Here is a 22,990-nt window from a genome sequence, read left to right as displayed (position 1 = left end):
ACCTGGCTTTTCACTCAGCCTTCACTCCACCTTAGGATATAGTGCTGGGGCTAACCGCTCATCTCTGTGCTTTCCCATCCCCACCCCTCCTCTTTTGCCTGTTTCCTACCCTCTATCCCGTCCCCTTTTCTCCCTTGTCCATGACTGATGTGTTCTCTGGAATGACTGATCCTCTTTCCTATCGATTTTATAGTCCCTTTCCTTTCATATTATTTGGAATATTGTAAACCGCCGAAATCTGCCAGTTAGCCCTGGTGATCTATCAAATCTAATAAACCATAAACCACCTTCATGAAAGCTAAGGGTTCAACGTTCAGTGGGACTTATCCAGGTAGGAGGGTCTCCAACCCAAATAAGTGCCACTCACAACGCCCAGTCACTGAACAATGTCACCAAAAATCTTTACTGACTGCCCTGGCACTATCTGGATAGTACGAACAAAAATATTTGCACATGTGTTGCCAGAAAAACCTGCAACATATTCAGGGGGCTCCACCCACTGTTGTTATTACTTGTTCCTTAAAATTTTCATTTGATTTAATTTTAATTTATATTTAATTTGTATTTATGTTTCAGAGGAGAAAAAGACCTCAGAGATCCTTACCAGGTTCAGACTGCTTGTACAATAGCAGCACCGCTGCACTCTTTGTAAGCAGCTACTCTCAATCATCGGTCTTGAAAACTCCTCACTGTGTTTTCATTCAAAAAAAATTTTTAAGCTCTTAAGGTAAGTGCTGCATTGTCATGGTGTCCTTTTGAATTCTTTTTGTTGCACAAGTTGACTTAAAAACATTTTTGAATGAAAAAACAGTGAGGACCCCAGTACTGCATAAATTTACACCCACATCCGAAGAAGGTATTTACATGTGCACATTTACCCTCTCATTCTATAGGTCACCTAAAGTTTAGGCACCAATTGAGTAGGGTTAACATATTGTTATGACTGTGCCCCTGTGTCATGCTCTCATTCATCTCGCCCCCTGGTGGTCGCAATGGACTGTCTGTTTGTGGTTTTCCCGGTTCCAGGAGTCATGCTGGTCTGGTCCGGATTTTCTAGCCTGCCAGTTGGTCTTGAGACTTTTTGGAACTAAGCAGTTTTCCGTACCTGGTGAGCTCCTGGCTGTTTGCCTTTATTAACCACCTGAAGCTTTCCTAGTTTGTCTTGCAACAGAGCTCTTCAGAGGTGTGTCTTCTGCGATTGATTGTTGCTGTGCTTCCTTGCTACTTTCAGTTTCTGCCTATCTCTGCCTTTGAACCTTTGCCTGGACCTGGACTTTGACTTTGACTTTGCTTGTCGCCTGCCTTTGAACCTTGGCCTGGATCTGGACCTTGCCTTTATTTGCCTGCTCACGGCTCTGCTGGGTTTGTGGACTATCTTCCTGCTCTCTGCTGTGGCTTCTGTTCTGGTCCTGCCACTCCAGTCCGGAGGGTACCGGTCTGTCTGGGTTCCGCCTTGTTCCCGGTGGGTGTTCCTCCTGCCGCTGCCGCTCCTCGGCAGTAGCCCAAGGGCTCACTATCCAGTGTTTCGTGTGAAGCGTGACACATATTTGCCCTAAAAAGAGGACACATGCCTGACCCCTGTCACACCCCGCTCCTATCACAATCTGCCCCACCCCATCACATCCCGCCCCACCCCCTGTCACTTTGATCCCCCCAAAAGAAAAGCCAGATTCCCTCTCTCTCCCCCCATGAAGATCCCCTCCCCAATTTTCCAGCCTCCCTCCACCCACATGACTCCATTCACTACCCCTCCCCTCCTTTATCTTAGTGTGGTGCCCTGGTGGTCTACTGACCTCTTCAGGACAGGAAAAAGCCCCTTCTTTCCTGCCACTGCATCTGCAGACTTTCTCCTGGCATCGATTCAAATGGCTGCCGAGAGTTCACGCAGTGACCCTGGAAGACTTGTGTGGAAGTCTCGCAAGGCTGTCACTTGAACTCTCGGCAGCCATTTTGAATCGGCGCTGGGAGAAAGACAGTCTGCAGATGTGCCGGGCAGGAAAGAGGGACAAATGGGCAGGCTGGCAAAACCCGCCCAGTTGCCCGTCTGTGCCCTCTGGGTAAAACCAGACGTACGGTAACCCTACAATTGACCATGTAGGGTTATAGTATACTAGTGCTTACGCTCATGATCAGTACATGCATATATGTTCGTTCTACAAAGTAAGTGAACAACTCGCTTAGCGCAAAAATGCAAGTGGGTATACACACTGGGACATGGGAGGGTCCTGCATTTACTCGCTTAACTTACAGAATATGGTGCTATAAGGGGTGTGGCCTAACTGAAGGAACATAACAAATCACCAAGTCTCTCTCAGCTCCCGCACTTCCGGCTGGAGTATGGAGATCTCCCACTGAGCAGCCTCCTCCTCAATAGGCAGCAGAAGACACGTTAATAAAACGTCATCTCCTACTGTTGTGAGACCAGTCTCGCAATAAAAGTTGCAGAATTTCACATCTTTTATCATAAGACTAGTATTGTGGAAGCAGAAGACATTTTATTAAGGCATCTCCTGCTGCCCGAGGAGGAAGCGGTTTCTTGGTGCAGCCTGAGGCCTGTCAGAGATGGAGGCAGTGTCATATTTATTCAAAGTGCATATGTTACGTATGTACCCCCAGTCAGACCCGGTCCCAAGCACCTTAAAATCACCTCTGCTCCAGTCTTCGCCCAGGCAGCAGCTCTCATAGGCTGCCTACGGCCTGCACTGGGACTTTTTCGCTGAACCATCCTGCCCCTTCTGAAGCAACTTCCTGTTTTGTGAAGGATAAAATAGTTGAGAGAGAAAGTCCCAGTGCAGGCAGCATATCAGTGCCACTGCCTTGGCAAAGACTGGACTGAAAGTGATTTTAAGGTACTGGTGGGGCACAAGAGATGGGGGGGGGGGGGGCACATGAGATTCACCCCCTATTAAAATGTTCTGGCTACACTACTGATTGGAAGGTATTGGGGAGCATGATTAGATGGAGCTGGGGATGTGGCTAAAATCTCCCTCACAATCTGGCCCATTTGGCAGTTCTGTAAGTGCCAACTCACGAGGACTCTGAGCGCCCAGATGCTGTGATACAAGTGCTTAGGACACTGCATCCTGGCACCCAACTTTAAGCACCCTTTCTAGAATTGCCCTCTTATGGTATAAAATACATGCATACATCACAGTTCTGCCCCTCCTCTGCCCAACCTCCAGCAACGCCTTTGTGTAGTGCGTGTAAAAGAGTGCACCATCTCGTCAGCATGTGTCATTTTACACGCATATTTAGCCAGATGAATTTATAAGATTCTTCTTCCATTTACATGCATAAAATGCTCTACAAAATTTCCCCCATTGTGCCAATTATGTTTTTAGTTCTACTTTTTGTTCGCTTTCAGATTTAATGACTGTTTCACTGCACTGATAATCTCCCGGAGCCCCCATGGAACCTGTCAGCACTCTGCCACACACACATCGCCAGCACTCTGTGATGCAGGCCATGCTCATCCCCAGTTTCAGTGCTGGCTATGCTGACCGTCCTCAAACTCCAGAAAGCGCACACTCTGACTTCATGCTGCCACCTCTGCTCCACCCTTCTCAGGGTTTGCATGTCTCACCTTGGAATCCATCTTGGTTGATATCATCCAAGCAGCCGACTGTGATCCCAAACATGGACTCGTAAGTGCCATTTAGTCGGAGGGGCTTTGTGCTGCCCCATTGCCCTGCCTGGTTGATGTACACGTACACTGCCCCTCCAATCTCTTCTCGACGGTCAAAAAAGTTGGGAGCCCCAACAACCAAGTCCATCCAGCTGTGGAAGAAGAATAAAGACAGAGAGGGAACTTTATCAAGCCCAGGCCCAGTTTGTAAATGAGGTACTTAGGGCCTGCTAATTGACACTTCATGTTAGTGAGAAGAAAGCTTCTTATAATCAAGGAGCCGGGTGATCTCTTTGCATCTGTCTGGTGAAGCTAAAAACTGATCTTGAGGGTCTGGAAGGAAGAAGGGGAGTGAAAAACAGTATAATGATGCAGGATAACCCTCTTACGATACTGAGGGACCATACCACAAGCCCCTATTATAAGCCACTATACCATGTGGTAAACTCCTATAGGTCAATATTCAGCCACAGCTGTCAGCTAGCTAAAACAGACTCAGTGCCAGAGTGCTGGGCCATATTCAGATACAAGAACCAAATATCAAGGTCTTGTGCACCCAAAGTTATGCAGGTAAAGCCAATATTCAGCACACATACCCATATTGCTAATTGGTTAGGACTGCTATTTAAGGGGTCCTAGTTGCCTGGTGTGCTATGTGGACACTGGCATTGGATATTTCCACTGCCCATATAACTCCTGGCTCCACCCAGACCCCAAACTCAGACTGCCCTGCCACTAACTGGAGAGTGGAGGAGTAGCCTAGAGGTCAGAGCACCGGGCTGACAACCAGGGAATCCTGGTTTAAATACTGACGCTGCTCCTTGTGATCTTGGGCAAATCACGTAACCCTCCACTGCCTCAGGTACAAAAATTAGATTGTTAGCCCACTAGGAACAGGGAAATATCTAGTACACCTGAATGTAACTCATTTTGAGCTACTACTGAAAAGGTGTGAGCTAAATAGAAATAAATGATTTAAGTAGACAGGATCTTATCCTGCCCCCTTAAATCATTTTGAATATCAGGTCTCTATTGCCTAAACCCAGAAGCCATGTGGTGAGATCCTAACTTGTGTGATAAAACACTAAACCATGTGATAAATCCATGTGTTCTTGACTCACTCATCACTGTTCAGGTCTGCCACAGCCACGGAGTAACCAAATGAGGAGGCCAGATTCTCTCCCCACAGCGTGAACTCTGGCACCAGGCGGTTCACGTTGTCCTTCTTCAGGATGACCACTGCCCCAGTATGATTGGCTCGTGGAGCACCAGTTACAAAACTCAGCTCATGCTTCCGGGTGATGGCTTTCCCGGAGTCTACGGAGAATCCTGAAAGCAGTCGTGCAAGCAGAAGTGCTTAATGGGATACATGAGGGTTAGATTCACCAGTGGTACTCTTATTCACAGACACGGAAACAAGGAGACACTCCAGGCTCTCAATTTTCTCTCCCTCTCACTGTGCGGAACCACTCAGAGCTTTCGCCCACCCTGCCCCACCTCTGTGTCCCCCTCACCAGTTGCACTTTGATTCATTCTCACACATAGACTACAGGGCTACAGTGGCCTACCTCTTCAGGTCCTTATTTGTAAAATTTAATTTCTGATTCTCAGGTATATACTTCTGCCAACTGGCTCCTACCAGCCCTAGCTCACGCTCAGGTGAACACAGAAAATGTTACAGAAGTGCAACCTCCAACCTCACGCTCCTGGGCATGGACCCTCAACACCAACTCAGGCTCTTGGGAATGTTCCCAACCCCTATTCACTCATCTCCAGGGAGTCCCTGCCTCACAACTGAATCTTCTGCCAGTGTGAACTCAACTGACAGGCATCAGCCCTTTCTATTGCCCTATTCCCAGCTCCCCTCGTTCCACACACTGACAGGAGAGAACACTGAGGTCTGAGGATTACAGGAGAAAAGGAAAAGAAAACACAAGGTTCTTTTGGAAGACACAAGGCTGGACGGCATCTCAGGCAGGACACAACCTAGGGTCTGCTCTCTGCAAGGAGCCGGGACAGAGACCCAGCTCAGCCCTAGGACCACCACATATGTATGTGTATAAGCCAGGAATGTCATGATGCCCCATAACGTACGTCTTTAGGGCAATTTTCAAAGCCATTTGCCATGTAAAATGGTCTGTATGAAAACTGCTCTGCTCGGAGTGGCTAAAAGTGTATTTAACCAATACGAGCATCTTACAGGGGGTGTATTTAAAGCAGGAAAAGAAAAGCAGGAGGCATGAGATTTTTTAAAAATATGCACACCATTTTATGGTCCTCTATCCTGAGAATACTGTCCTCACACGTGGAAGGTGTGAAGTAGATGCACACTTTTAGTGTCTGTGCACTTTACATGACCTAATTTTCAAAGCAAAACGATTGGATGCAATAAAAGTACCCACCGACTTTGCAGCTACACGGGCTATTGGAAGTTTGCCACTGCTATTTGTTTGGCTGGATGTCTGGGGAGAAACTATGGATACATAATGAAAATTAAATTAAAGGGATGGCCCAGAGGTTCAGGGCTGCAGGCTGCCTTCCAGAAGGATCTAGCTTTGATTTGTGGTTCAGGATTTCTGCTTCCTGGATCAGCCAAACCACTAGGGGAAGAGAATCCAAGACATTATGCAACAGCGACACTTAGTGACTGGATTTAGTGTGAGCCTTGGCACATGCTTCCCAGCTGAGGATGTTCACACAATGACTGAAGTAAACTGGGAGAGGATATAAACAGGAGAAAAATCGCTGGGTATTAGGTGTTAATTAGGAGCCTTCATCCTCAGTAGTTATAAATGAAGACTCACAGTGCCAGATTTCAGCTCTGGTTCTGATTAACCTAGAAACCCAAAGGACTAGGCCTAAGACTACGGGGCATGAAATGAAGCTACTAAGTAGTAAATGTAAAACAAACCAGAGAACATATTTTTTCACTCAATATTTAATTGAACTCTGGAATTCATTGCCAGAATGTGGTAAAAGCAGCTATCTTAGCAGGGTTTAAAAAAGGTTTGGATAATTTCCTAAAAGAAAAATCCATAAGCCATTAAGATGTATTTGGGAAAAGTCACTGCTTATTTCTAGGATAAGCAGCATAAAATCTGTTTTACCCTTTTAGGACCTTGCCAAGTACTGTTGTGACCTGGATTGGTCACTGTTGGAAACAGGATACTTGGCTTGATGGACCTCCAGTCTGTCCCAGTTCTTATGACTAACAGGAAACTGCTGAGTCAAAAAATAGAACATTCATTCATATGCAGGTACTTATCTCCCCTATTTTCCTGACCAAAATACACCCCCCCAGAATGCCTCCTTTGCCAGCAAGGAAATAGAGCTGACCTGGCAAATTACATGGCTACATTCAGTCACTCTGACCATGGCAAATTTTAAACTGGAATCTAGACTCCTAACTCTGCTGTGAAATCGGGGCAGGATTAGCACATAGGCAAACTAGGCACATGCCTAATGTTTGGAGAGGCCCTCTCAGATGCGTAGTTCAGTAAGTGTGTGGAGAGGGGGACCCAGTGTCACCACTACCAGTAGAGCTGTGTCTATTCTCCTATGAATTATCATCCAGTGGTCAGGAGGTGGCATGCAGCGCTTCTTACCTGCTGCTTCCTCCTCTGTTGGTTTCCCTGTAATCAAAATTATGCAGGGCACCATTGGTGGGAATTTTAGAATTATATTTACATTTCTAGGAGAGTCCATTTGCTTGTTTGCCTAGGGACAAGCAGAGGGTTAATCCTGCCCTGGGTGAGATTACCAGATCCCCAACTAAACAAAATATGAATACACACACCCAATCCCACACAACACTAATACCACACACAGAGCTCTCTTTCAGATCTGCATCAATCACAAGAGCTATTGTGCCCCCTTTGGGTCCTAGGAAACAGATGAGGAGACAAGGAGAGGGGCTATAGGACATGAATCGTGCAAATGAGTGAGTGAGTAGACACACAACCAGGGTATGCACGAACACACACGGAACCAGGACACGCATACACAGTGGGCACGCAGCACATACAAATGTACTGCTGAAAATTCCCTTTTTTTAACATGCTGACAGCAATTCAAATGTTTCATACAGGAAGAATCAGCATAGCAGTGATATAACTGAACGATGCATTCTCTCTGCGTTAGCACATTTCTTTTTCTCATTCCTTTGCTTGATTTTCAGTGCCTAGATTAGAACCTGTAGGCTTTTCTCAGTGTCATTCCTTCCTCTGCAGTTGGGCCCAAATCCCCTCCCTCCTCCTGTCAAATCTTTTGCACAGCCAGCAGGAATACAATCTGGCAGCAGTGTTGGGTTTCTGGAGGGTTTACAGTAATAAAGAGGTATAAGTTGAATGAAGTTTTCTCATTCACTGGAGGCCAGTAGAAGCCTCTCTCCTATCTGGCAGGTTGTGGTCTTTATTTCTGGTCTTACTTGGAGGTGGAAAAATCTGCCTTCTCTGAGATCCAGGGCCACCCAAGAAACAATTGTCTCCTCATTCAATATGGGTCTTGGAAGGGCTACCCCACCCAGGTCACCTTCCACTCCCAGGCCCGTTGCAGGAAGCAGGAAGCCTCTGCACTACTGCTGGGATAGCACCAAGGCCCTCTATATAAATTGCTGGCAAAGGGTGTCGGGGGGGGGGGGGGGTGGAAATGGCAAGGGTTGTAAGGGGTCTCTAGTCTGCCACAAGGTTTGGGCCAGTCTTGCCTGAGGAGAAACCTCAGCTCAGTCTACGTCCTGTAAATATCCTAGAGGAGGGGTGTGGTGAGAACATTCCTAAAAATAAGACGGCATTCTCAGTGTCCAGAGGGAGGGAAGATTTTGTGTAAGGATGATGGATGTTGCTGCTGTTTATGTTTGGAGATATTTTTGGAAGACCCTCATGAAACTCAGCACCCTGCATTTGCCTCTGGTCTGCATTACTATCACAGCCTCTTCCTCTCCCACTTCACTGCCCTAAAGATGGCTGGCTGGTTACTATTAGCAATCCCAGGAGGCTGGGTATCATATTTACCCAGTATGCACGGTTAGGTCATATTAATTGTACAACGTCTCTTAAAAGGACAGTAATGCCATGGTTCTTTTAATATAGTGGTTCCCAACCGAGTCCTTGAGAAACATGCAAGGCGATGGCAATTTACCCAGTTCCAGGAGGGACATTTTTGGGACAGTTCTGGATTTCTGATCACCCCATCCTGACGCATTATGGAACCTGCAGCTCTAAGTTCAATGGGTAGAATCAGGACTACAAATCCCACACTGCTTTGGGATGTAAATTTAAAACCAGGACTGGCCAAAATGTCTCCCTCCTGGAACTGGTGCAGCCAGGTTTTCAGGATAACCACAATGAATACTCAGGAGATAAATCTGCATTCAAGAGAGGCAGTACACACAAATTTATGTCATCTTTTTTCATGGTGGATATCCTGACAGGGAAACTGGCTGAGAGCGTCAAGAGGACCAGATTGAGAACTCCTGCTCAACATTTGAAATTTTAAGATAAGAGTGCTAACTGCCTTCATGGATTAAGGAACAGACTAATCCAGTCTTAAGTGTACTTTGTGCAAATCACTTAATCTTCCATCGCTCCAGCTACAAAATTTAGATTGTGAGCCCACTAGGGACAGAGAAAGTACCTGCATGTAATATGTATACTGCTTTGGTTGCCCCACAAAAAGGCAGTATATCAAATGCATGACCTGTTACCCATTACTCAAATCAAGAAGTATAAACTGGTTCATACAATAAGAGTGCACAGCTCAACAATTTTCGTGTCATGCCATTTCCCATTTCACTTATGAGAATGTTTATGTTGTTAAGGATTTTTTTCCCGCATTTTTTCACTACCGAAACAGTGTCCTTAAATGTGTGCACTCTTAGAGAGAGCACACACTCTTTTTAAAGAGTACACTAGAGGCCAACTGAATTCCGGTTTCAGCACTGAATCTGGATTTGGCCATGCTTCGGTTTCAGCCAAAAATGGATGTGTGTTTTTGGTTGACTCTGAAACTCCCCATACCCGTGACTACTCTGTGCCACCCTCCCCTCACCCGTAAGCCAAAAATGCTGCCCTGCTGCTGCCATTGAAAGTATGTCCACATGGGCCAGCTTCCTCCCTCCCCCCCCCCCCAGCATAAAATCTGTCTCCTTGGGCCACCCACCAACTCTGCTCTCCCGTCTCCCCCTACCCATAGATGTGACTTGGATTGCTCCTTCCCATGCCAGTTCAGGTCTCAAAATGGCTGCCACAACAGTCCCGGGGAAGTCTCCCAAGGCTGCAGCAGGAAGTCACAGTTGACTGCAGAACTGGCGGGGACAATGTTGGAGGGGTGGGGATGGAGAAAAAGAGGTTTCAGCTGCTGGCTTCTATATTTAATGAAAATTTGTAGAGGCCTGCCCTACACTGCTCCCCCCCCCCCCCCCCCCAAGAACATCCACCTTCCTCCCAAAGAACCCCCCAATTCCTTCTGGGGGGGGGGATGCCTTGAAGAGCAACTTGCACAGGGTAAAATTATAGCTTCCTAGGCCCTGCATGCACATTTGTGCACTATTGAGAAAGAGACTGCACTCTTCTGAAAGATTGTGCTCTCTTTGAAAATAATGTGCTTTCTTAGTAAAAAGTGCACCCTTTCAAAACAGCGTGTACTGTTAGCAACACACCAAAACAAGAACATACATTTTTGAGGTTTTTTTCCTGTCATCTTAATTTGAAAACAAAATGCAAGGACAAAAGTAATGCACATCCCTAGCATGCACTGGAAGTAAACCCAGGACTGGATTAGCCCATCCTTTACAACATGGAGGCCCTTTAAAGAAATCCCATTTCAAAGCTATCATCAGGGCATCTGTGCTCCTACTCAGGGAATGTTGGCACTGTCCCTATAAGAAAGGAGGTTGCAGTTGTGCGCGTGGGGGAAGGGAGAGTTGAGGTGAGGTGTAGGTTGAGCTTGGGGAGGGGAGTGAGTGCTGGGTTTGAATCACGTGCTTCCTACCTATTTGTTTGACACACATTAAAAGGGCAGGTTCTTCTCAGCCTCCACATGTGCAGCCTCTGCCAAGTGCCAAGCCACAGGAAGAAGGTCAGGGTAAGAGGAAGGGACCAGGTATAGAAAATGGGAAAAAAACATGCCCAGGATCCAAAGGCAGGGCAGGGAACATGAGGGAGGGTGGGCTGCTCACATCATGGTGGCAGTCCAGTCCATGGCTCTGAGATACACATGAGAGGTGAGACATTAAATAATAAATTGTTCCAGGCTACGCTGGGATGGGAGAGGTAACAGCAAACCAGGACTGGACTACTCTCCCATGGTGACCTGGAGTTAGGCTGGCACAATCTAGCCTCAGCTACAGCTTCACACCTTTTCTAGGGTTTATTACATAAGTACATAAGTAATGCCACACTGGGAAAAGACCAAAGGTCCATCAAGCCCAGCATCCTGTCCATGACAGCGGCCAATCTAGGCCAAGGGCACCTGGAAAGCTTCCCAAACATACAAACATTCTATACACGTTATTCCTGGAATTGTGGATTTTTCCCAAGTCCATTTAGTAGTGGTTTATGGACTTGTCCTTTAGGAAACCGTCTAACCCCTTTTTAAACTCTGCTAAGCTAACCACCTTCACCACATTCTCTGGCAACGAATTCCATTGTTTAATTATGCGTTGGGTGAAGTAAAATTTTCTCCGATTTGTTTTAAATTTACTACACTGTAGTTTCATTGCATGCCCCCTAGTCCTAGTATTCCCTCTGGACTCGGGAAGAAGCATCCCCACTGGGGCACCAGTACCCACCAGCCCATAGGAACTTCTTTGTACTGGTTCCCCACCAAGCAACTTACTGATTTCAAGGTCTGTTTTTGTTGAATAAAATTATTCAGCAAAATGCACTCCTCTCATCTCAGATCAAAAATTATATCCCTGGACAATGTTTATGCTCATTTCAGCGAGCTCTGCTACACATCCCGAAGAGGATCTCTCTTGTGGTTAACACAGCAAAGAGCTTTTTCCTATAAAGGAGCTCTGTTATGGAGCCCACTGCTATCGGCTTTAAAATCCCTGGTCAGACTACCAGCTATCTGGAAATAATGTAAGGCCTGGTTATTCACACTGCGTTTTCCCTAAAATTGATAACAGTTCGATGTTTTATGACTAAATTGTTTATCAGAGAAAGATGGAATAAAAATACACTGGTCGATTTCAAAGCGATTTAAGTAGCCAGAAACGGCTGCTAGCTGGTTAAATCACCTGTTCTGGGCTAACTGCTAATTGAACTTAACCAGTTAAGTGTTGCTGAAAATGTCCGGTTAGCATCGAACTGAAAACTGGTTATTTTGAGAGGTTCTGGGGGCACACTCTGCACTTGGCTGATTAATTGCCAATATTCAGCACTTAACCAGCCAGATTAGCCACATAAATAGGATCAAATAAAAGCCAATCCAGGGCCGGTCTTAGCAATTGCGAGGCCCTGTGCAGACCAGTTCGGTGGAGCCCACCAACACCACCCCTGCCTAGTCCCACCCCCCAATGATTCACTTCTACTCTCTGTGCTCACCATCCTCCTCACTCATCTCCCCTGAGAACCATGATGGTCTCTCCCACATGGTTCCACCATGCCAAGCATCTCCTCTCCCTCTTCCTTCCTACACTCTTTCACCCCGACATTTCCTCTCTCTCATTCTCCACCCATACTTGTAGCCCATCTCCCTGTCCTGTCCAACCTTTTCTCTCTTCTACCCCTATAGTCCAGCATTTCCTTGTCCCTTCTTTCTTCCCCTCCACCCCTATGGTACGGCATTCTCTTTCCCCTCTCCCTTCCCCTCCACCCCTATGGTCCAGCACTTCTTGTCTCCTATCTCCCCTCCCCTCCCCCCTCATATCCCCCCTGTTTCCTCTCCTGCTGTGGATCCAGCACCTCTCCCTTCCCTCCTCTTCAGTCCAGCACTTCTCCCTTTCCTCCTCTTCAGTCCAGCACTTGTCCCTTGTCCCCCTCCCAAGAGTCATGCACCTCTTCGGGCCCCCTCCCCTGGTCCATAAAAACCTGATTTCCTTGCTATTGGAACAGGCTGTCCTTTCTTCTGTAGTGTCCTGCCTCTCTGATGTAACTTCTTGTTTACCTGTCGGTGGGATGCTGCAGAGAGAAGCACACAGCTTGTTCCCATTATCGCTGATAGCACCAGCAAAGAAAAATCAGGTTTTGTGAACCGTGGAGGCACTGGACTCCAGGGCCACCGATAGGGGAGGGCAGGGGGACAAAATTCCCCTGGCCTGGACCTCCAAGGGGGGCCCGGTGCCGGGGTCAGGTCACTGGCGCTGAAGTCCCCGGTCTCACCTTCCTGCCTTCCGCTCCGTCCGGGCCCCCTGCATTAAAATCGGCAGAGCCTCAGCTCCGTTTGGAAAAGCAGATCGCCTCCCTTCGGGCCCTCCCTGTGCCCCGCCCTCGTGGAAACTGGAAGTTACATCAAACGAGGGCAGGACACAGTGAGGGAAGGCCCGAAGGGAGGCAATCTGCCTTTCCAAACGGAGCTGAGGCACTGCCGATTTTAATGCAGGGGGCCCGATGGCAGATGTAGCCAAGGGCAGGCAGGTGAGACGGGGGACTGCAGCGAGGGCAGGGGGGGACGGCCTTGCCCCGGGCCAGGCTTAGTGTCTCGGTGGCCCTGCTGGACTCACAGGGAGGGAAGGGATCATGCTGGATCTGCCACGGGAGAGAAAACAGAGGGGAAAAAACATAAACATGAAAAATTTTTGCAAATCCCATTCCCATGCAGGTCTCTACTCTGCAGTGCAGGGCCCCTGGGAGTCTGAGGCCCTGTGTGGCCGCACCAGTTGCTCTTGCCTGACCGGCCCTGGCTGCTTAAAGTGATGAATGTCGCACTTAACCGGCTATGCATTAGCTAGCTCTGGAAACTCAGGAATTCAATGCCAGTGCCCAGTCATGGCCCAGTATTGAATTTCTAAGTTTAACGCTGGCGGAGGTCAGCAAAACACTGATCACTGCCGGTTAAATATCAGGCCCTTGACAAATAGAGTGCTAAGGGTGAAGCTACCATACCAGGCCAGCACAGGACCCCTTCAGCGTGCAGGGTCCACGGTGTTTGTCCTGTTACCTCTTCCCCCCCAAAAAGACAGCCCTCCTGTACTTTTAACATTATATGCAGCAGATTCCTTGGGAGCTCATATCTAGAGGACTCGGTCCTGACACACTAATGCTCTCTGAGTCAGATAAAGACCTGGAAGGGTTATACAATGGAATTTTCTATTGGTCAAGGAGCATTGCTAGAGTGTAAGTTAACAGCTTAGGGACTTCATCAGAAGACCTGTATTGGTGAGATCAGAGTGCAGAGGGGAGGGAGGGAGGGAGGGAGGGGGAGAGATTGACTTCTGATGTCCCCACCCTGCACAGCTCACTAGGGGTCACCACAGCCAACCTCCGGGGTTCCCAGAGCTGAGGAATTGGGGGAGCAGGGGTTAGTGATGCCACCACAGGGGTTTGTTTGGCACATCTCAGGACAGGAATGAAGCCCAGGCATGTTAGGTGCAATCTCAGTCCCTTGGATGTATTCCTAGCGCTCTTTCCAGCACTGAAAATATTTTCATTTCAAACAAACTCAGCATGCGAGGGTAGACTATTCTAGCCCACTCTTAGCCCATAATGAGGATGAGAAACAGAAGCCCAAGTCACTGTGGGAAAACATTATGAGAAAATAATCTCAGAGGCCCAGTTCTCTGACATTCTGCAACTCCCCCTGTGCCACCAGGAGCCTGCAACCCCTAACAGAATAAAATACCAGGCCTGCAGAAGGGGACAACATCCCAGGTGCTTGAGGGGTTGCTAGTATATGCATGTCAGGTTCCTTACACCGAGGTCTGAGGCAGCTCAGTTTTAGAGCTGCCAAGTTACCCTCTTCCAGGTGGGACACTTTTTCAACTAATACTCCAAGAACACTGTGGTCTGGTAGTGCCTGACCGAAATCAGTGCTGCAGCCCCATAATGCATCAGGATAGGGTTGCCTGAAATCCAGGACTGGACTGAAGATCTCCCTCCTGGAATCGGGTAACTTGACAGCGCTGCAGTCTGGGGATATCCACAGAAGGGTGGATGGGGGCACGAGGACACAGCAAGTCATGACATTTCACAGATGTAACTTTAAATGTTAAACAAGGCAAGCCAAACCATTCTCCCACCACCATGCATTTGAGAGCCGATCATGCAAATACACAAAACAGAAATCATACGAAAACACAGACAGAAGGCGGGGCAGGCCAAGTCCTCTTAACAACAACGTGGCTCAGAGTCTTCCAGGCCTGAGAGACTGTCCCCACCACCCATCTCTGAGAATGGACCTATCATTCACAGCACCATCCTGCAACAATCCCCCCTTACCCTCCCACCCCTCTTTCCTCCCCACCCTTGATCGGGCCTAGTTTTGCCCTCAATACTGGATTTATAACGCCTATTTCTATAAGAGAACTAGGAAACATCCATAGATATAATGAGAGAAAGAAAAAGGCTGGTTGGACTCAGTGGCAGTTCTGGATTCATGTCCCAGTTCAGGTCTTCTGTTCCTCAGGTGTGCCATGGTTGGGGATGCTATACAGGCAGACTCACAGCCTCTAGGGGAGGAAAGCATAGGCATTGCTTAAGGGCGACACCTACTGACCAGATTTCGGATCCATGATGGCAAGGTTTTGGAAGGTTGCACATAACAGAGGTGTTGCTGGAGGAGAGGGACATGGGGGGTTAGGACAGGAGAGGAAACATCTTATTTACTTTTGATTTCCAAACTCACACATGCCATGCTGGCACATGACCCCAGTCACAGAACTGACTGTGCTGAAGCAAGCTGAGAGGCATGTAAACCAGAGGGAAGCTGTGGGGAGCTGCAAATGAAGGCTCATAATGAAAGATCCCAGCTCCCATTCCAATTGAAGCCTAAAGAGGTAGGAGGAAACTGCCAGGGCCTCCTCCCCCCCCCCCCCCCAATTCCCACTAATACTAGTTCAGAAGGAACTGGACCACTGTGTCTGAGCCCCGCTTACTGTACAATGAATCCACCCTCTGTCCCATACACAGGGGCCTACATGGATTCTGTGAATCTGGACAAGGGTTGCTTTCATTCCTGCCACAGTAACCCTAAAGGAATGCCTAAAAAATGGCCCCCTGCCCTGACCCTCCCCTTCAAGATTTCTACCTGCACTGGTTGTTTGGTACAATCTGATGCCCCATGATCCTCCCCATCCCTGGGCCAAAGAGTCTGGAGCCTGGAAGATTCGTGCCACGGTGCCCCTTCACGGCGCAGAGTCCGAAGGGTTGAGGAAACCTGTACATCTCACAGACCCTCCACAAGTTCTGGCAAGGCAATGGGGTGTTTTCGTAACATTTAAAATTCCTGTAGTCACACTGCATTCTGAGCACACATCTGCAAGGGAGGACATCACTGCATCCCATGAACTTAGGCAACTTAAGTGAAATAACCATGACCCGGGAATCCCTACAATTCCACCAGGAGGATGCCCACCTATGAATCAGTCTTAGTGTTACTGCACCCAGGACTTACACACGCCTGGAGTCGAATACCCACAAAGACATAGGGAGGATAACTCTCAAAGGGTAAATAGGTATTTACCCAGGTAAACTGGCCTACCTGAAGGCTGCCCTCTCTGCCCGGCTAAAACATACAGGTTTTCACAATGAAATAACAGAGGTGTTGCCGGGGGGGGGGGGGGGGGGGGGGGGGAGGGAAGGAGAGGAGAGAAGCATGCGATTTTTAGGGATTCATTTGAAATTACATTTCCATGCCATTTCATAGCAACAGAACAGTGGAGATGACCTAAGAACCAGTGTGCAGCCAAAGGTATCTTTGAAAAGGCTCCTCTATTAACAACTGCTCACATAACCAGAGATGGGTAGTAGCGAAGTACTTGTACTTTGTTATAATACTTTTTACTTGTAACGAGTTACATTTAAGCCGTACTTTTGTACTTATTAACAAAAGTACAAATTTGGAAAGCAGTTTAAAAAAAAAAAAACATTTTCCATCCCTCTGCTTCTCCCCCTTTACAGGCTTTCCAAACGATGTCAGACAAGGCTTGCAGCTGATTGGGCCTGAACTTCTGATCCCAAAACAGCTGAGCTGGGACTGGAAGTTTTAGCCCAATCAGATACAGGGCCACCAAGAAGGGGGGCAGGGGGGACAAAATTCCCCGGGCCTCCAAGGGGGGCCCAGCGCCGCAGTCCCCGATCTCACCCGCCCTCGGCCCTGCCCCCAAGGTCGCCACGCCGCAGTCTCCATCTGTCCCCCTCCGTCCGCCACTGGGCCGGGCCCCCTGCATTGAAATCATCACAGTGCCTGACCTGTCACCTCCGTGACTGAAAGCGCAGCAGCAGCAGATCGGATTTGCCTCTCTTCGGGCCTTCCCTCCCTGTGTCCCGCCCTCATCTGATGTAACTTCCATGAGGGCGGGACACAGGGAGGGAAGGCCTGAAGGGAGGTGAATCTGATCTGCCGCTGCTTCGCTTTCAGTCACGGAGCGAGGTGACAGGTGAGGCGTTGTGATGATTTCAATGCAGTGGGCCCAGCCCGGTGGCGGACGGAGGGGGGGCGGGTGCGGACTGCAGCACAGCAGCCCGGGGGGGGAGGGTGACGATGACCTCAGGGGCGGGGCCCCGGAGGCGGCCTTGCCCAGTGTCTCGGCAGCCCTGAGACACTGGGCAAGCCAGGGTCTGACATCACTTGGAAATCCTAGTTCCCACCCTCTACACCTGCCCAGAACAGTTGTTGATTGGCTACTCCTTTGTTGTTGACAGGCTCGGCTGCCTCTCCAGCCTGAACCACACCTTCACTGTGTGCAGGGCCCCCTCCCTTTTCCTTCCTATCTAACATGGCCCTGCAGCACAGTTTGCTCCCTCCCTCCTGTTGCACTTATGCTGGACTCACACTAATAAACTACCATGGGAGATGTGTGAGACCTGGCTCTCTGCAGCACTGCTAGTGCTTCCTGCGCTAGGCTTGCCTCCTCTGATGTAAACTTCCACGAGAGAGAGAGAGAGAGAGAGAGAGAGAGAGAGAGATGGGGTAATACTGGTTAAAAGAGGGGGGGGGAGAGAGACAGAGGCTATGGACTGGGGAGAGTGAGAGAAATTAGGCAAGACTGGATAGGTGGGGGCATTGGAGTCAACTTTTCAAAATGATTGGGGATGCTGAACCCAATAGAAACTATCCTTTCCTGGACACAGTCAAAGTATTGGGGGTGCTCAATAACCCACAGAGCTGGAAAAGATCAGTGTTGGAGTTGGTTATACTGGAAGAGCAGTGACCAGAGACTTGGAGCAACACAGAAAAATTAAATGGACAGAGAGCAAAGGTAGGAAAAAAAAATAAATATATATAATATATTTTGGATGTGGTAGCCATGTTAGTCCACTTTGAAAGTTAAAAAATATAAATAAAAGAAAAACTTTTTAAAAATTAAAAAATAAGGTGAGACCTTTATATTGGACTATATACATTTTTTACTAACTTTCAGAGACCAAACCCTACTTCTTCAGGTCAGGACAGTATTCTGCTGTAATAGTATGCTTGCCCTAACTTAAGGAAGTTTTGGCCACCAAAAACTAGTAAAAAATGTAATAAGTTAGCCCAATAAAAAGGCATCACTTTATTTTCTGCTTTTGTTTTATTTGTTAATTTTTCATGTAACAATTGAATATATAAGTTTTTGAAATTTACATCTGCTCTCTTTATATTTTGCAAGGTACAAAGGGACGTGTCACTGTTTCTTTGGTTTTGCACTGTATGCAAAGTATGGCTTCTCGGGGGGGTTCAGTTTAATTTTTGTCTACATATTTCTATTTTTAGTGTGTGATTACTTATTCTATACTTCATGAGGGGCTACCTCTGCTCATATGTGAAAAAGGTGGGGTATTCTGTTAGCATCAAGTGTACCTAATCTGTACCAATCCAGTTTGTTTTGTTTCCAATAGATGTATTAGTGTTTTTCTGCCCACTGAAATGTTCAAGGTGTTGTTGTTTTGGGGTTGTTGTTTTTTTTTTTAAATAGGAAGGACCTTGTGTGACTCCTGGAAGTTAGCTTGAGGATCCTGCTCCTTGCATGCCAGAAGCAGAGTTTGGGCTAAGATTCCTGGAGACAAGTGTCTCCAAAGGAAAAGGAAGTCAGAAGAGACAGGGGAGCACCTCTGGGGAAGCTTCAGGACTGAATTCTTAAGCACTAGAAGCTAAGAACCTGCACTAAGAATTTATATTTAGAAACAGATAAAAATGTAGGCAGATAAAGACCATATGACTTATCCAGTCTGCCCATCCATGCCATCTACTCTCCCTATCACTACCTTAGAGATCCTATGTACTTGTCCCAAGCTCTCTTGAATTCAGTTACTGTTTTTGATTCCACCACTTCCACCGGGAGACCTTTCCACAAATTCACCACCCTTTGGACTGGCTATATAGCTGAAACATGGCCCGTGTTGAGTCACTTAAGCAGTAATGTGCTTTCCCGTGTATGTTATGTGAGCAGTTGTTAATAAAGGAGCCTTTTCAAAGATACCTTTAGCTGCACACTGGTCCTTTCGTCACCTCTGCTGTTCTGTTGCTGTGCTTTGAGTTGTGGAGACTGGTTGGTCCCTCTTCTTTTTTTCCCCCATGTCATTTTCAGCCAGAAATAACTGACTCCCCCCCCCCCCCCCCAAAAAAAAAAAAAAAAACCACATTTTTTTTTCCTGTGTTGTAAACAGTGGGCACTATTCACACATGCACACACTAGTGGAAATTCTACACACTTGTTGCAAATAGAATTTACAGCACTGCCTCTGAACAGAGAAAATTTTAAAAAAGACAAAAACTCTTACAAATTTATTAATTTAGATTTTGCTCACACCTTTTTCAGTAGTAGCTCAAGGTGAGCAACATTCAGGTACACTGGATATTTCTCTGTCCCAGGAGGGCTTGCAATCTAAGTCTGAACCTGAGGCAATGGAGGGTTAAGTGACTTGCCCAAGATCACAAGGAGCAGCAGTGGGATTTGAACTGGTCACTGCTGGATTTCAAGACCGCTGATCTAACCACTAGGCCACTCCTCCATGCTGACATAGAAAACTACATAAAACTTTTTGGGCTGCACACCCCTAGCCATTTTACCCCAATCGGTCACCTGCACACACAGGAACTGCAGATGTACACAGGTGCTACTAATGGGCAGTTTCTCTTTGAAACCCACCTACGAGGTACACATGTGTATCAAAAGTGTCCGTGTACACTGGCAACCCTGTGGGATATTGAGAACTGCCTCCCCCCCCCCCACCCCCCCAAACAATGACTACATGGCTCATCCACTCTGCCCACTGCAATACTGCAAAGCTGGTTAGAGCAGCAGGCTGAAAACCAGGGAAGCCCGGTTCAAATCCACTGACACTCCTTGTGACATTGGACAGGTCATGTAACTCTCCATTCCCTGAGGTACAAACAGACTATAAGCCCTCTGAGACAGGAAAATACCTACTGTACCTGTATTCAAGTACAACTCACTTTGAACTACTGAGAAAGGCATGAGCTATATCCAAATTTTAATCCTAGTCTCCTTCTCTAGCTTCACTTTGAATCATCTTAACCAGACTCCCTCCCCCCCTACCTTGCTGCAAGACATCAATGTTTCCATCCAGCACTCATCCTGTTTGCCAGGTTGGGAGATGCAGTGATGACAGACCCTTCCAGAGACCTGTGCAGTGATCTGAAGTTTTTGTGACAAATTGCCCTTCACCAGAGGGGAGGCACCAACACAGACTGGGGGTGAGAAGGGAGGGAATGGGGCTTCCAGCACTGAAGTGAGGGGTGTGGGGGAGGCATGGGGAACAGACAGCTGCACACTGCCTGGCACCACACATGGCACCGGTTACAAACCTAAGTAGCTATTCTGTGCCACGTCTCCTGCGTGTCCCGCCACCCTTTCCGTGGGCTCCGGAGTTTTATAGACCAGCTGGTCATGGTCTGACTTATTAATGTTTGTCACAAACAAAATTCCTGTACATTCCAGAGCAAAAGGAAAGAGACAAAGAAAAGGGAGAAAGAGTTAGAAAGCAAAGGAAAAAAAACTGCAGGCAGAGGGAGCCAGGGATGAGGAATGGAGGTGGGGAACTGAAGGGCTCTCAGGTAGATTTTGAAACATGAACCAATTACCTCTATAATATTATTTTGTAAAGTTGTACAAGAGAAGGTTAACTAATAAAATTTTAAGATAAAAAATGTTCCAAATCAAATTCTCAAAATGGAATTCAGTCATTAACAATTGGTTTATATTTAAATTGGCTTATTCTATTCTTTCTCGGCATCTCTTCAGGTCAGGTTGCTGCCCGCAATCAGAATCCCTTCAATTCCCATAGCATCCTGCACTCTCAGGCCTAGCAGGCTCCCTCTAGGCCTGCTCCTTAGCAATACCATACCGAAATAACTGTTGGAAGGGACCGGAATAAGTGAAGGGTCCTGCTCCTTCTCGCCCCCAGCTTCATATGGCCCATCATCATAATTCACCAGTTCCAAAGAGGTCTGGTTAAAGACCTCCACTCTCACGTTCCCTGCAACACAACAAGGTAATACTCATGGCCACATGCAAACGGAGGCTGCAGGATCCGTGCCACTTGCACGCCTCTCCTGACAATGCAGCTCAGTGACAGCTGGGTGCGACTGATCACCTCTTCTCATATAGTCTGGCGAGGCACTTATCAAGAGACCTACCACCCTGGCACCGGCACACACCTGGAAAGAGATGGTACACTCTGTTTTACCTGCCCATCCCCTTCCCCCCAACCCACCAGATTCAGGGCAACATGTACAAAGCTTAAAGTGCTATTAATGTTTGCTATAGACTGGTTCTAGCCAATCTAAAACAAACAGTTATGTAGCTAGTAATGCACAAAGGGGTTCCGTGGCTCTAATGTGTGCCGTTAGCAGCCACCAATAACCCTATGCAAATGTATTACAATAAACTCATTAGTATTCTACTGTGTATTCCAGGGGATGCACAGCTCCAGAGCAGCAGTAAGTTAACAAGAAAAATTTACGGCTGCTCTGGAGCTGTCGGACAGAAGCACAAGCAGGCAGCTGCAAAGCCTGCTTGTGCCTCCTACTTCTCACCTCCCGGTGCCCCTCCCCCAAATATTTTTAAAAATTTCCCTGGTGGTCCAATGGACCCCAACACCCCCTCACCTGAATCTTTTTTTTTTTTTATTTACCTGGTAGTCCAGTGGACCCTTAACCCCCTCCCTGCAGCCCTCCCTACATCCCCCTCCTTTTTTTTCAATTTTTCCTGGTGCTCAAGTGAATTGGACCCCTTCCTCCCGCATATGCACATGTCCCAACCCCACCCACACCCCTCCCTGTACCTTTACAAGGTGGAGGCAGGAAGGCAGGAGCAGCAGCTCCTCTCTCCTACCTCAGGCCTGCCTGGAACATTCCGGGTATTGGGAAGGGCTAAGAACCATATAAGGGAAAAAATTCCTTATATGGGTTTTAGCCCCCCCCCCCCCAGTGCATCCCAGAATGCACTGGGCAGGGCCTGGGCAGCGCCATTGTGTTCCAGGCGGGCCCAAGGCAGGAGGGAGGAGCTGTTGCTCCTGCCCTCCTGCCTCCACCTTGTAAGAGGGATAGAGGGGTGCAGGTGGGGTTAGGGTCAGGGTCAGATCCAGGAAGGGAGTGTGTGCATCGCGGGAAAAGGGGTCCAATTCACTGAACCACCAGGGAAACTTTTTTAAAACTGTGGGGTCGGGGAGGTCCAGTGCACCAGAGCTAACAAATGGATTTGACAACTCGAACTCACAAACAGCGAGTGATACACAAAGGGGGATCTGTGCAGCTCATTTGCATGTGATCCCCTTTGTGCATTGCTTGCTGTTAGCGAGTTGCTAAATTTTACCGACACAGCCATATTTTACGACTGCCTCTGTGCACCGGGCCCTCAGAGACAAACAAGACAGACTGGCAAGAGGCACACCCACACCTGGGTTTCACTTGCTGACATCCCTGCTCCAGACCACTGCTTCCTCTTCAGCATCACTTCAGATAGAATTCCATTATCATGACATTACAGAAACCAAAGCTCATTAGTAGCATGTTATGAAGGCACCACTGATCTGTGCTCACAGCAGCCCTGCTTATATCACAAAAGATAGAACAGGAGCACATTGAAAGGCTGCAGGGATCAACTACTTTGTTGCATGGTTGGCTGGCTTGGGGAAATGATTTAACAAGAGATCCATGAACCCCCCTCCCCTATCACTGCTTTCATCTCCCTGGTTTCATTCCCACTGACCCTTCATGGGCTCAAGACTGCTTATCTGGGTTCCCCTCATACACACCCCTTTC

At 47.8% G+C, this 22,990-nt stretch overlaps 1 protein-coding gene across 4 annotated transcripts in view; it reads right to left on the bottom strand.

Annotated features, from left to right (window-relative positions):
• ITGA7 (integrin subunit alpha 7) overlaps positions 1–22,990 on the bottom strand; it is a 177,501-nt gene that overhangs the window by 55,939 nt on the left and 98,572 nt on the right. For 3 of the 4 annotated variants that reach the window (XM_030196794.1, XM_030196791.1, XM_030196793.1), the window contains exons 5-7: positions 21,073–21,204; positions 4,747–4,954; positions 3,584–3,777 (exon numbers count right to left, since the gene is read on the bottom strand). In XM_030196794.1, the coding sequence (XP_030052654.1) occupies positions 3,584–3,777; positions 4,747–4,954; positions 21,073–21,204 (534 nt within the window). Of the gene's footprint in view, positions 1–3,583; positions 3,778–4,746; positions 4,955–20,533; positions 20,654–21,072; positions 21,205–22,990 lie in introns of all 4 variants that reach the window. The other variant, XM_030196792.1, reaches the window with a different exon arrangement.

Source organism: Microcaecilia unicolor, chromosome 3, assembly GCF_901765095.1.
Source record: "Microcaecilia unicolor chromosome 3, aMicUni1.1, whole genome shotgun sequence".
NCBI classification, from domain to species: Eukaryota; Metazoa; Chordata; class Amphibia; order Gymnophiona; family Siphonopidae; genus Microcaecilia; species Microcaecilia unicolor.
Note: the sequence above shows the minus strand (reverse complement) of the source record. Positions and strands in the feature narration are given on the sequence as shown.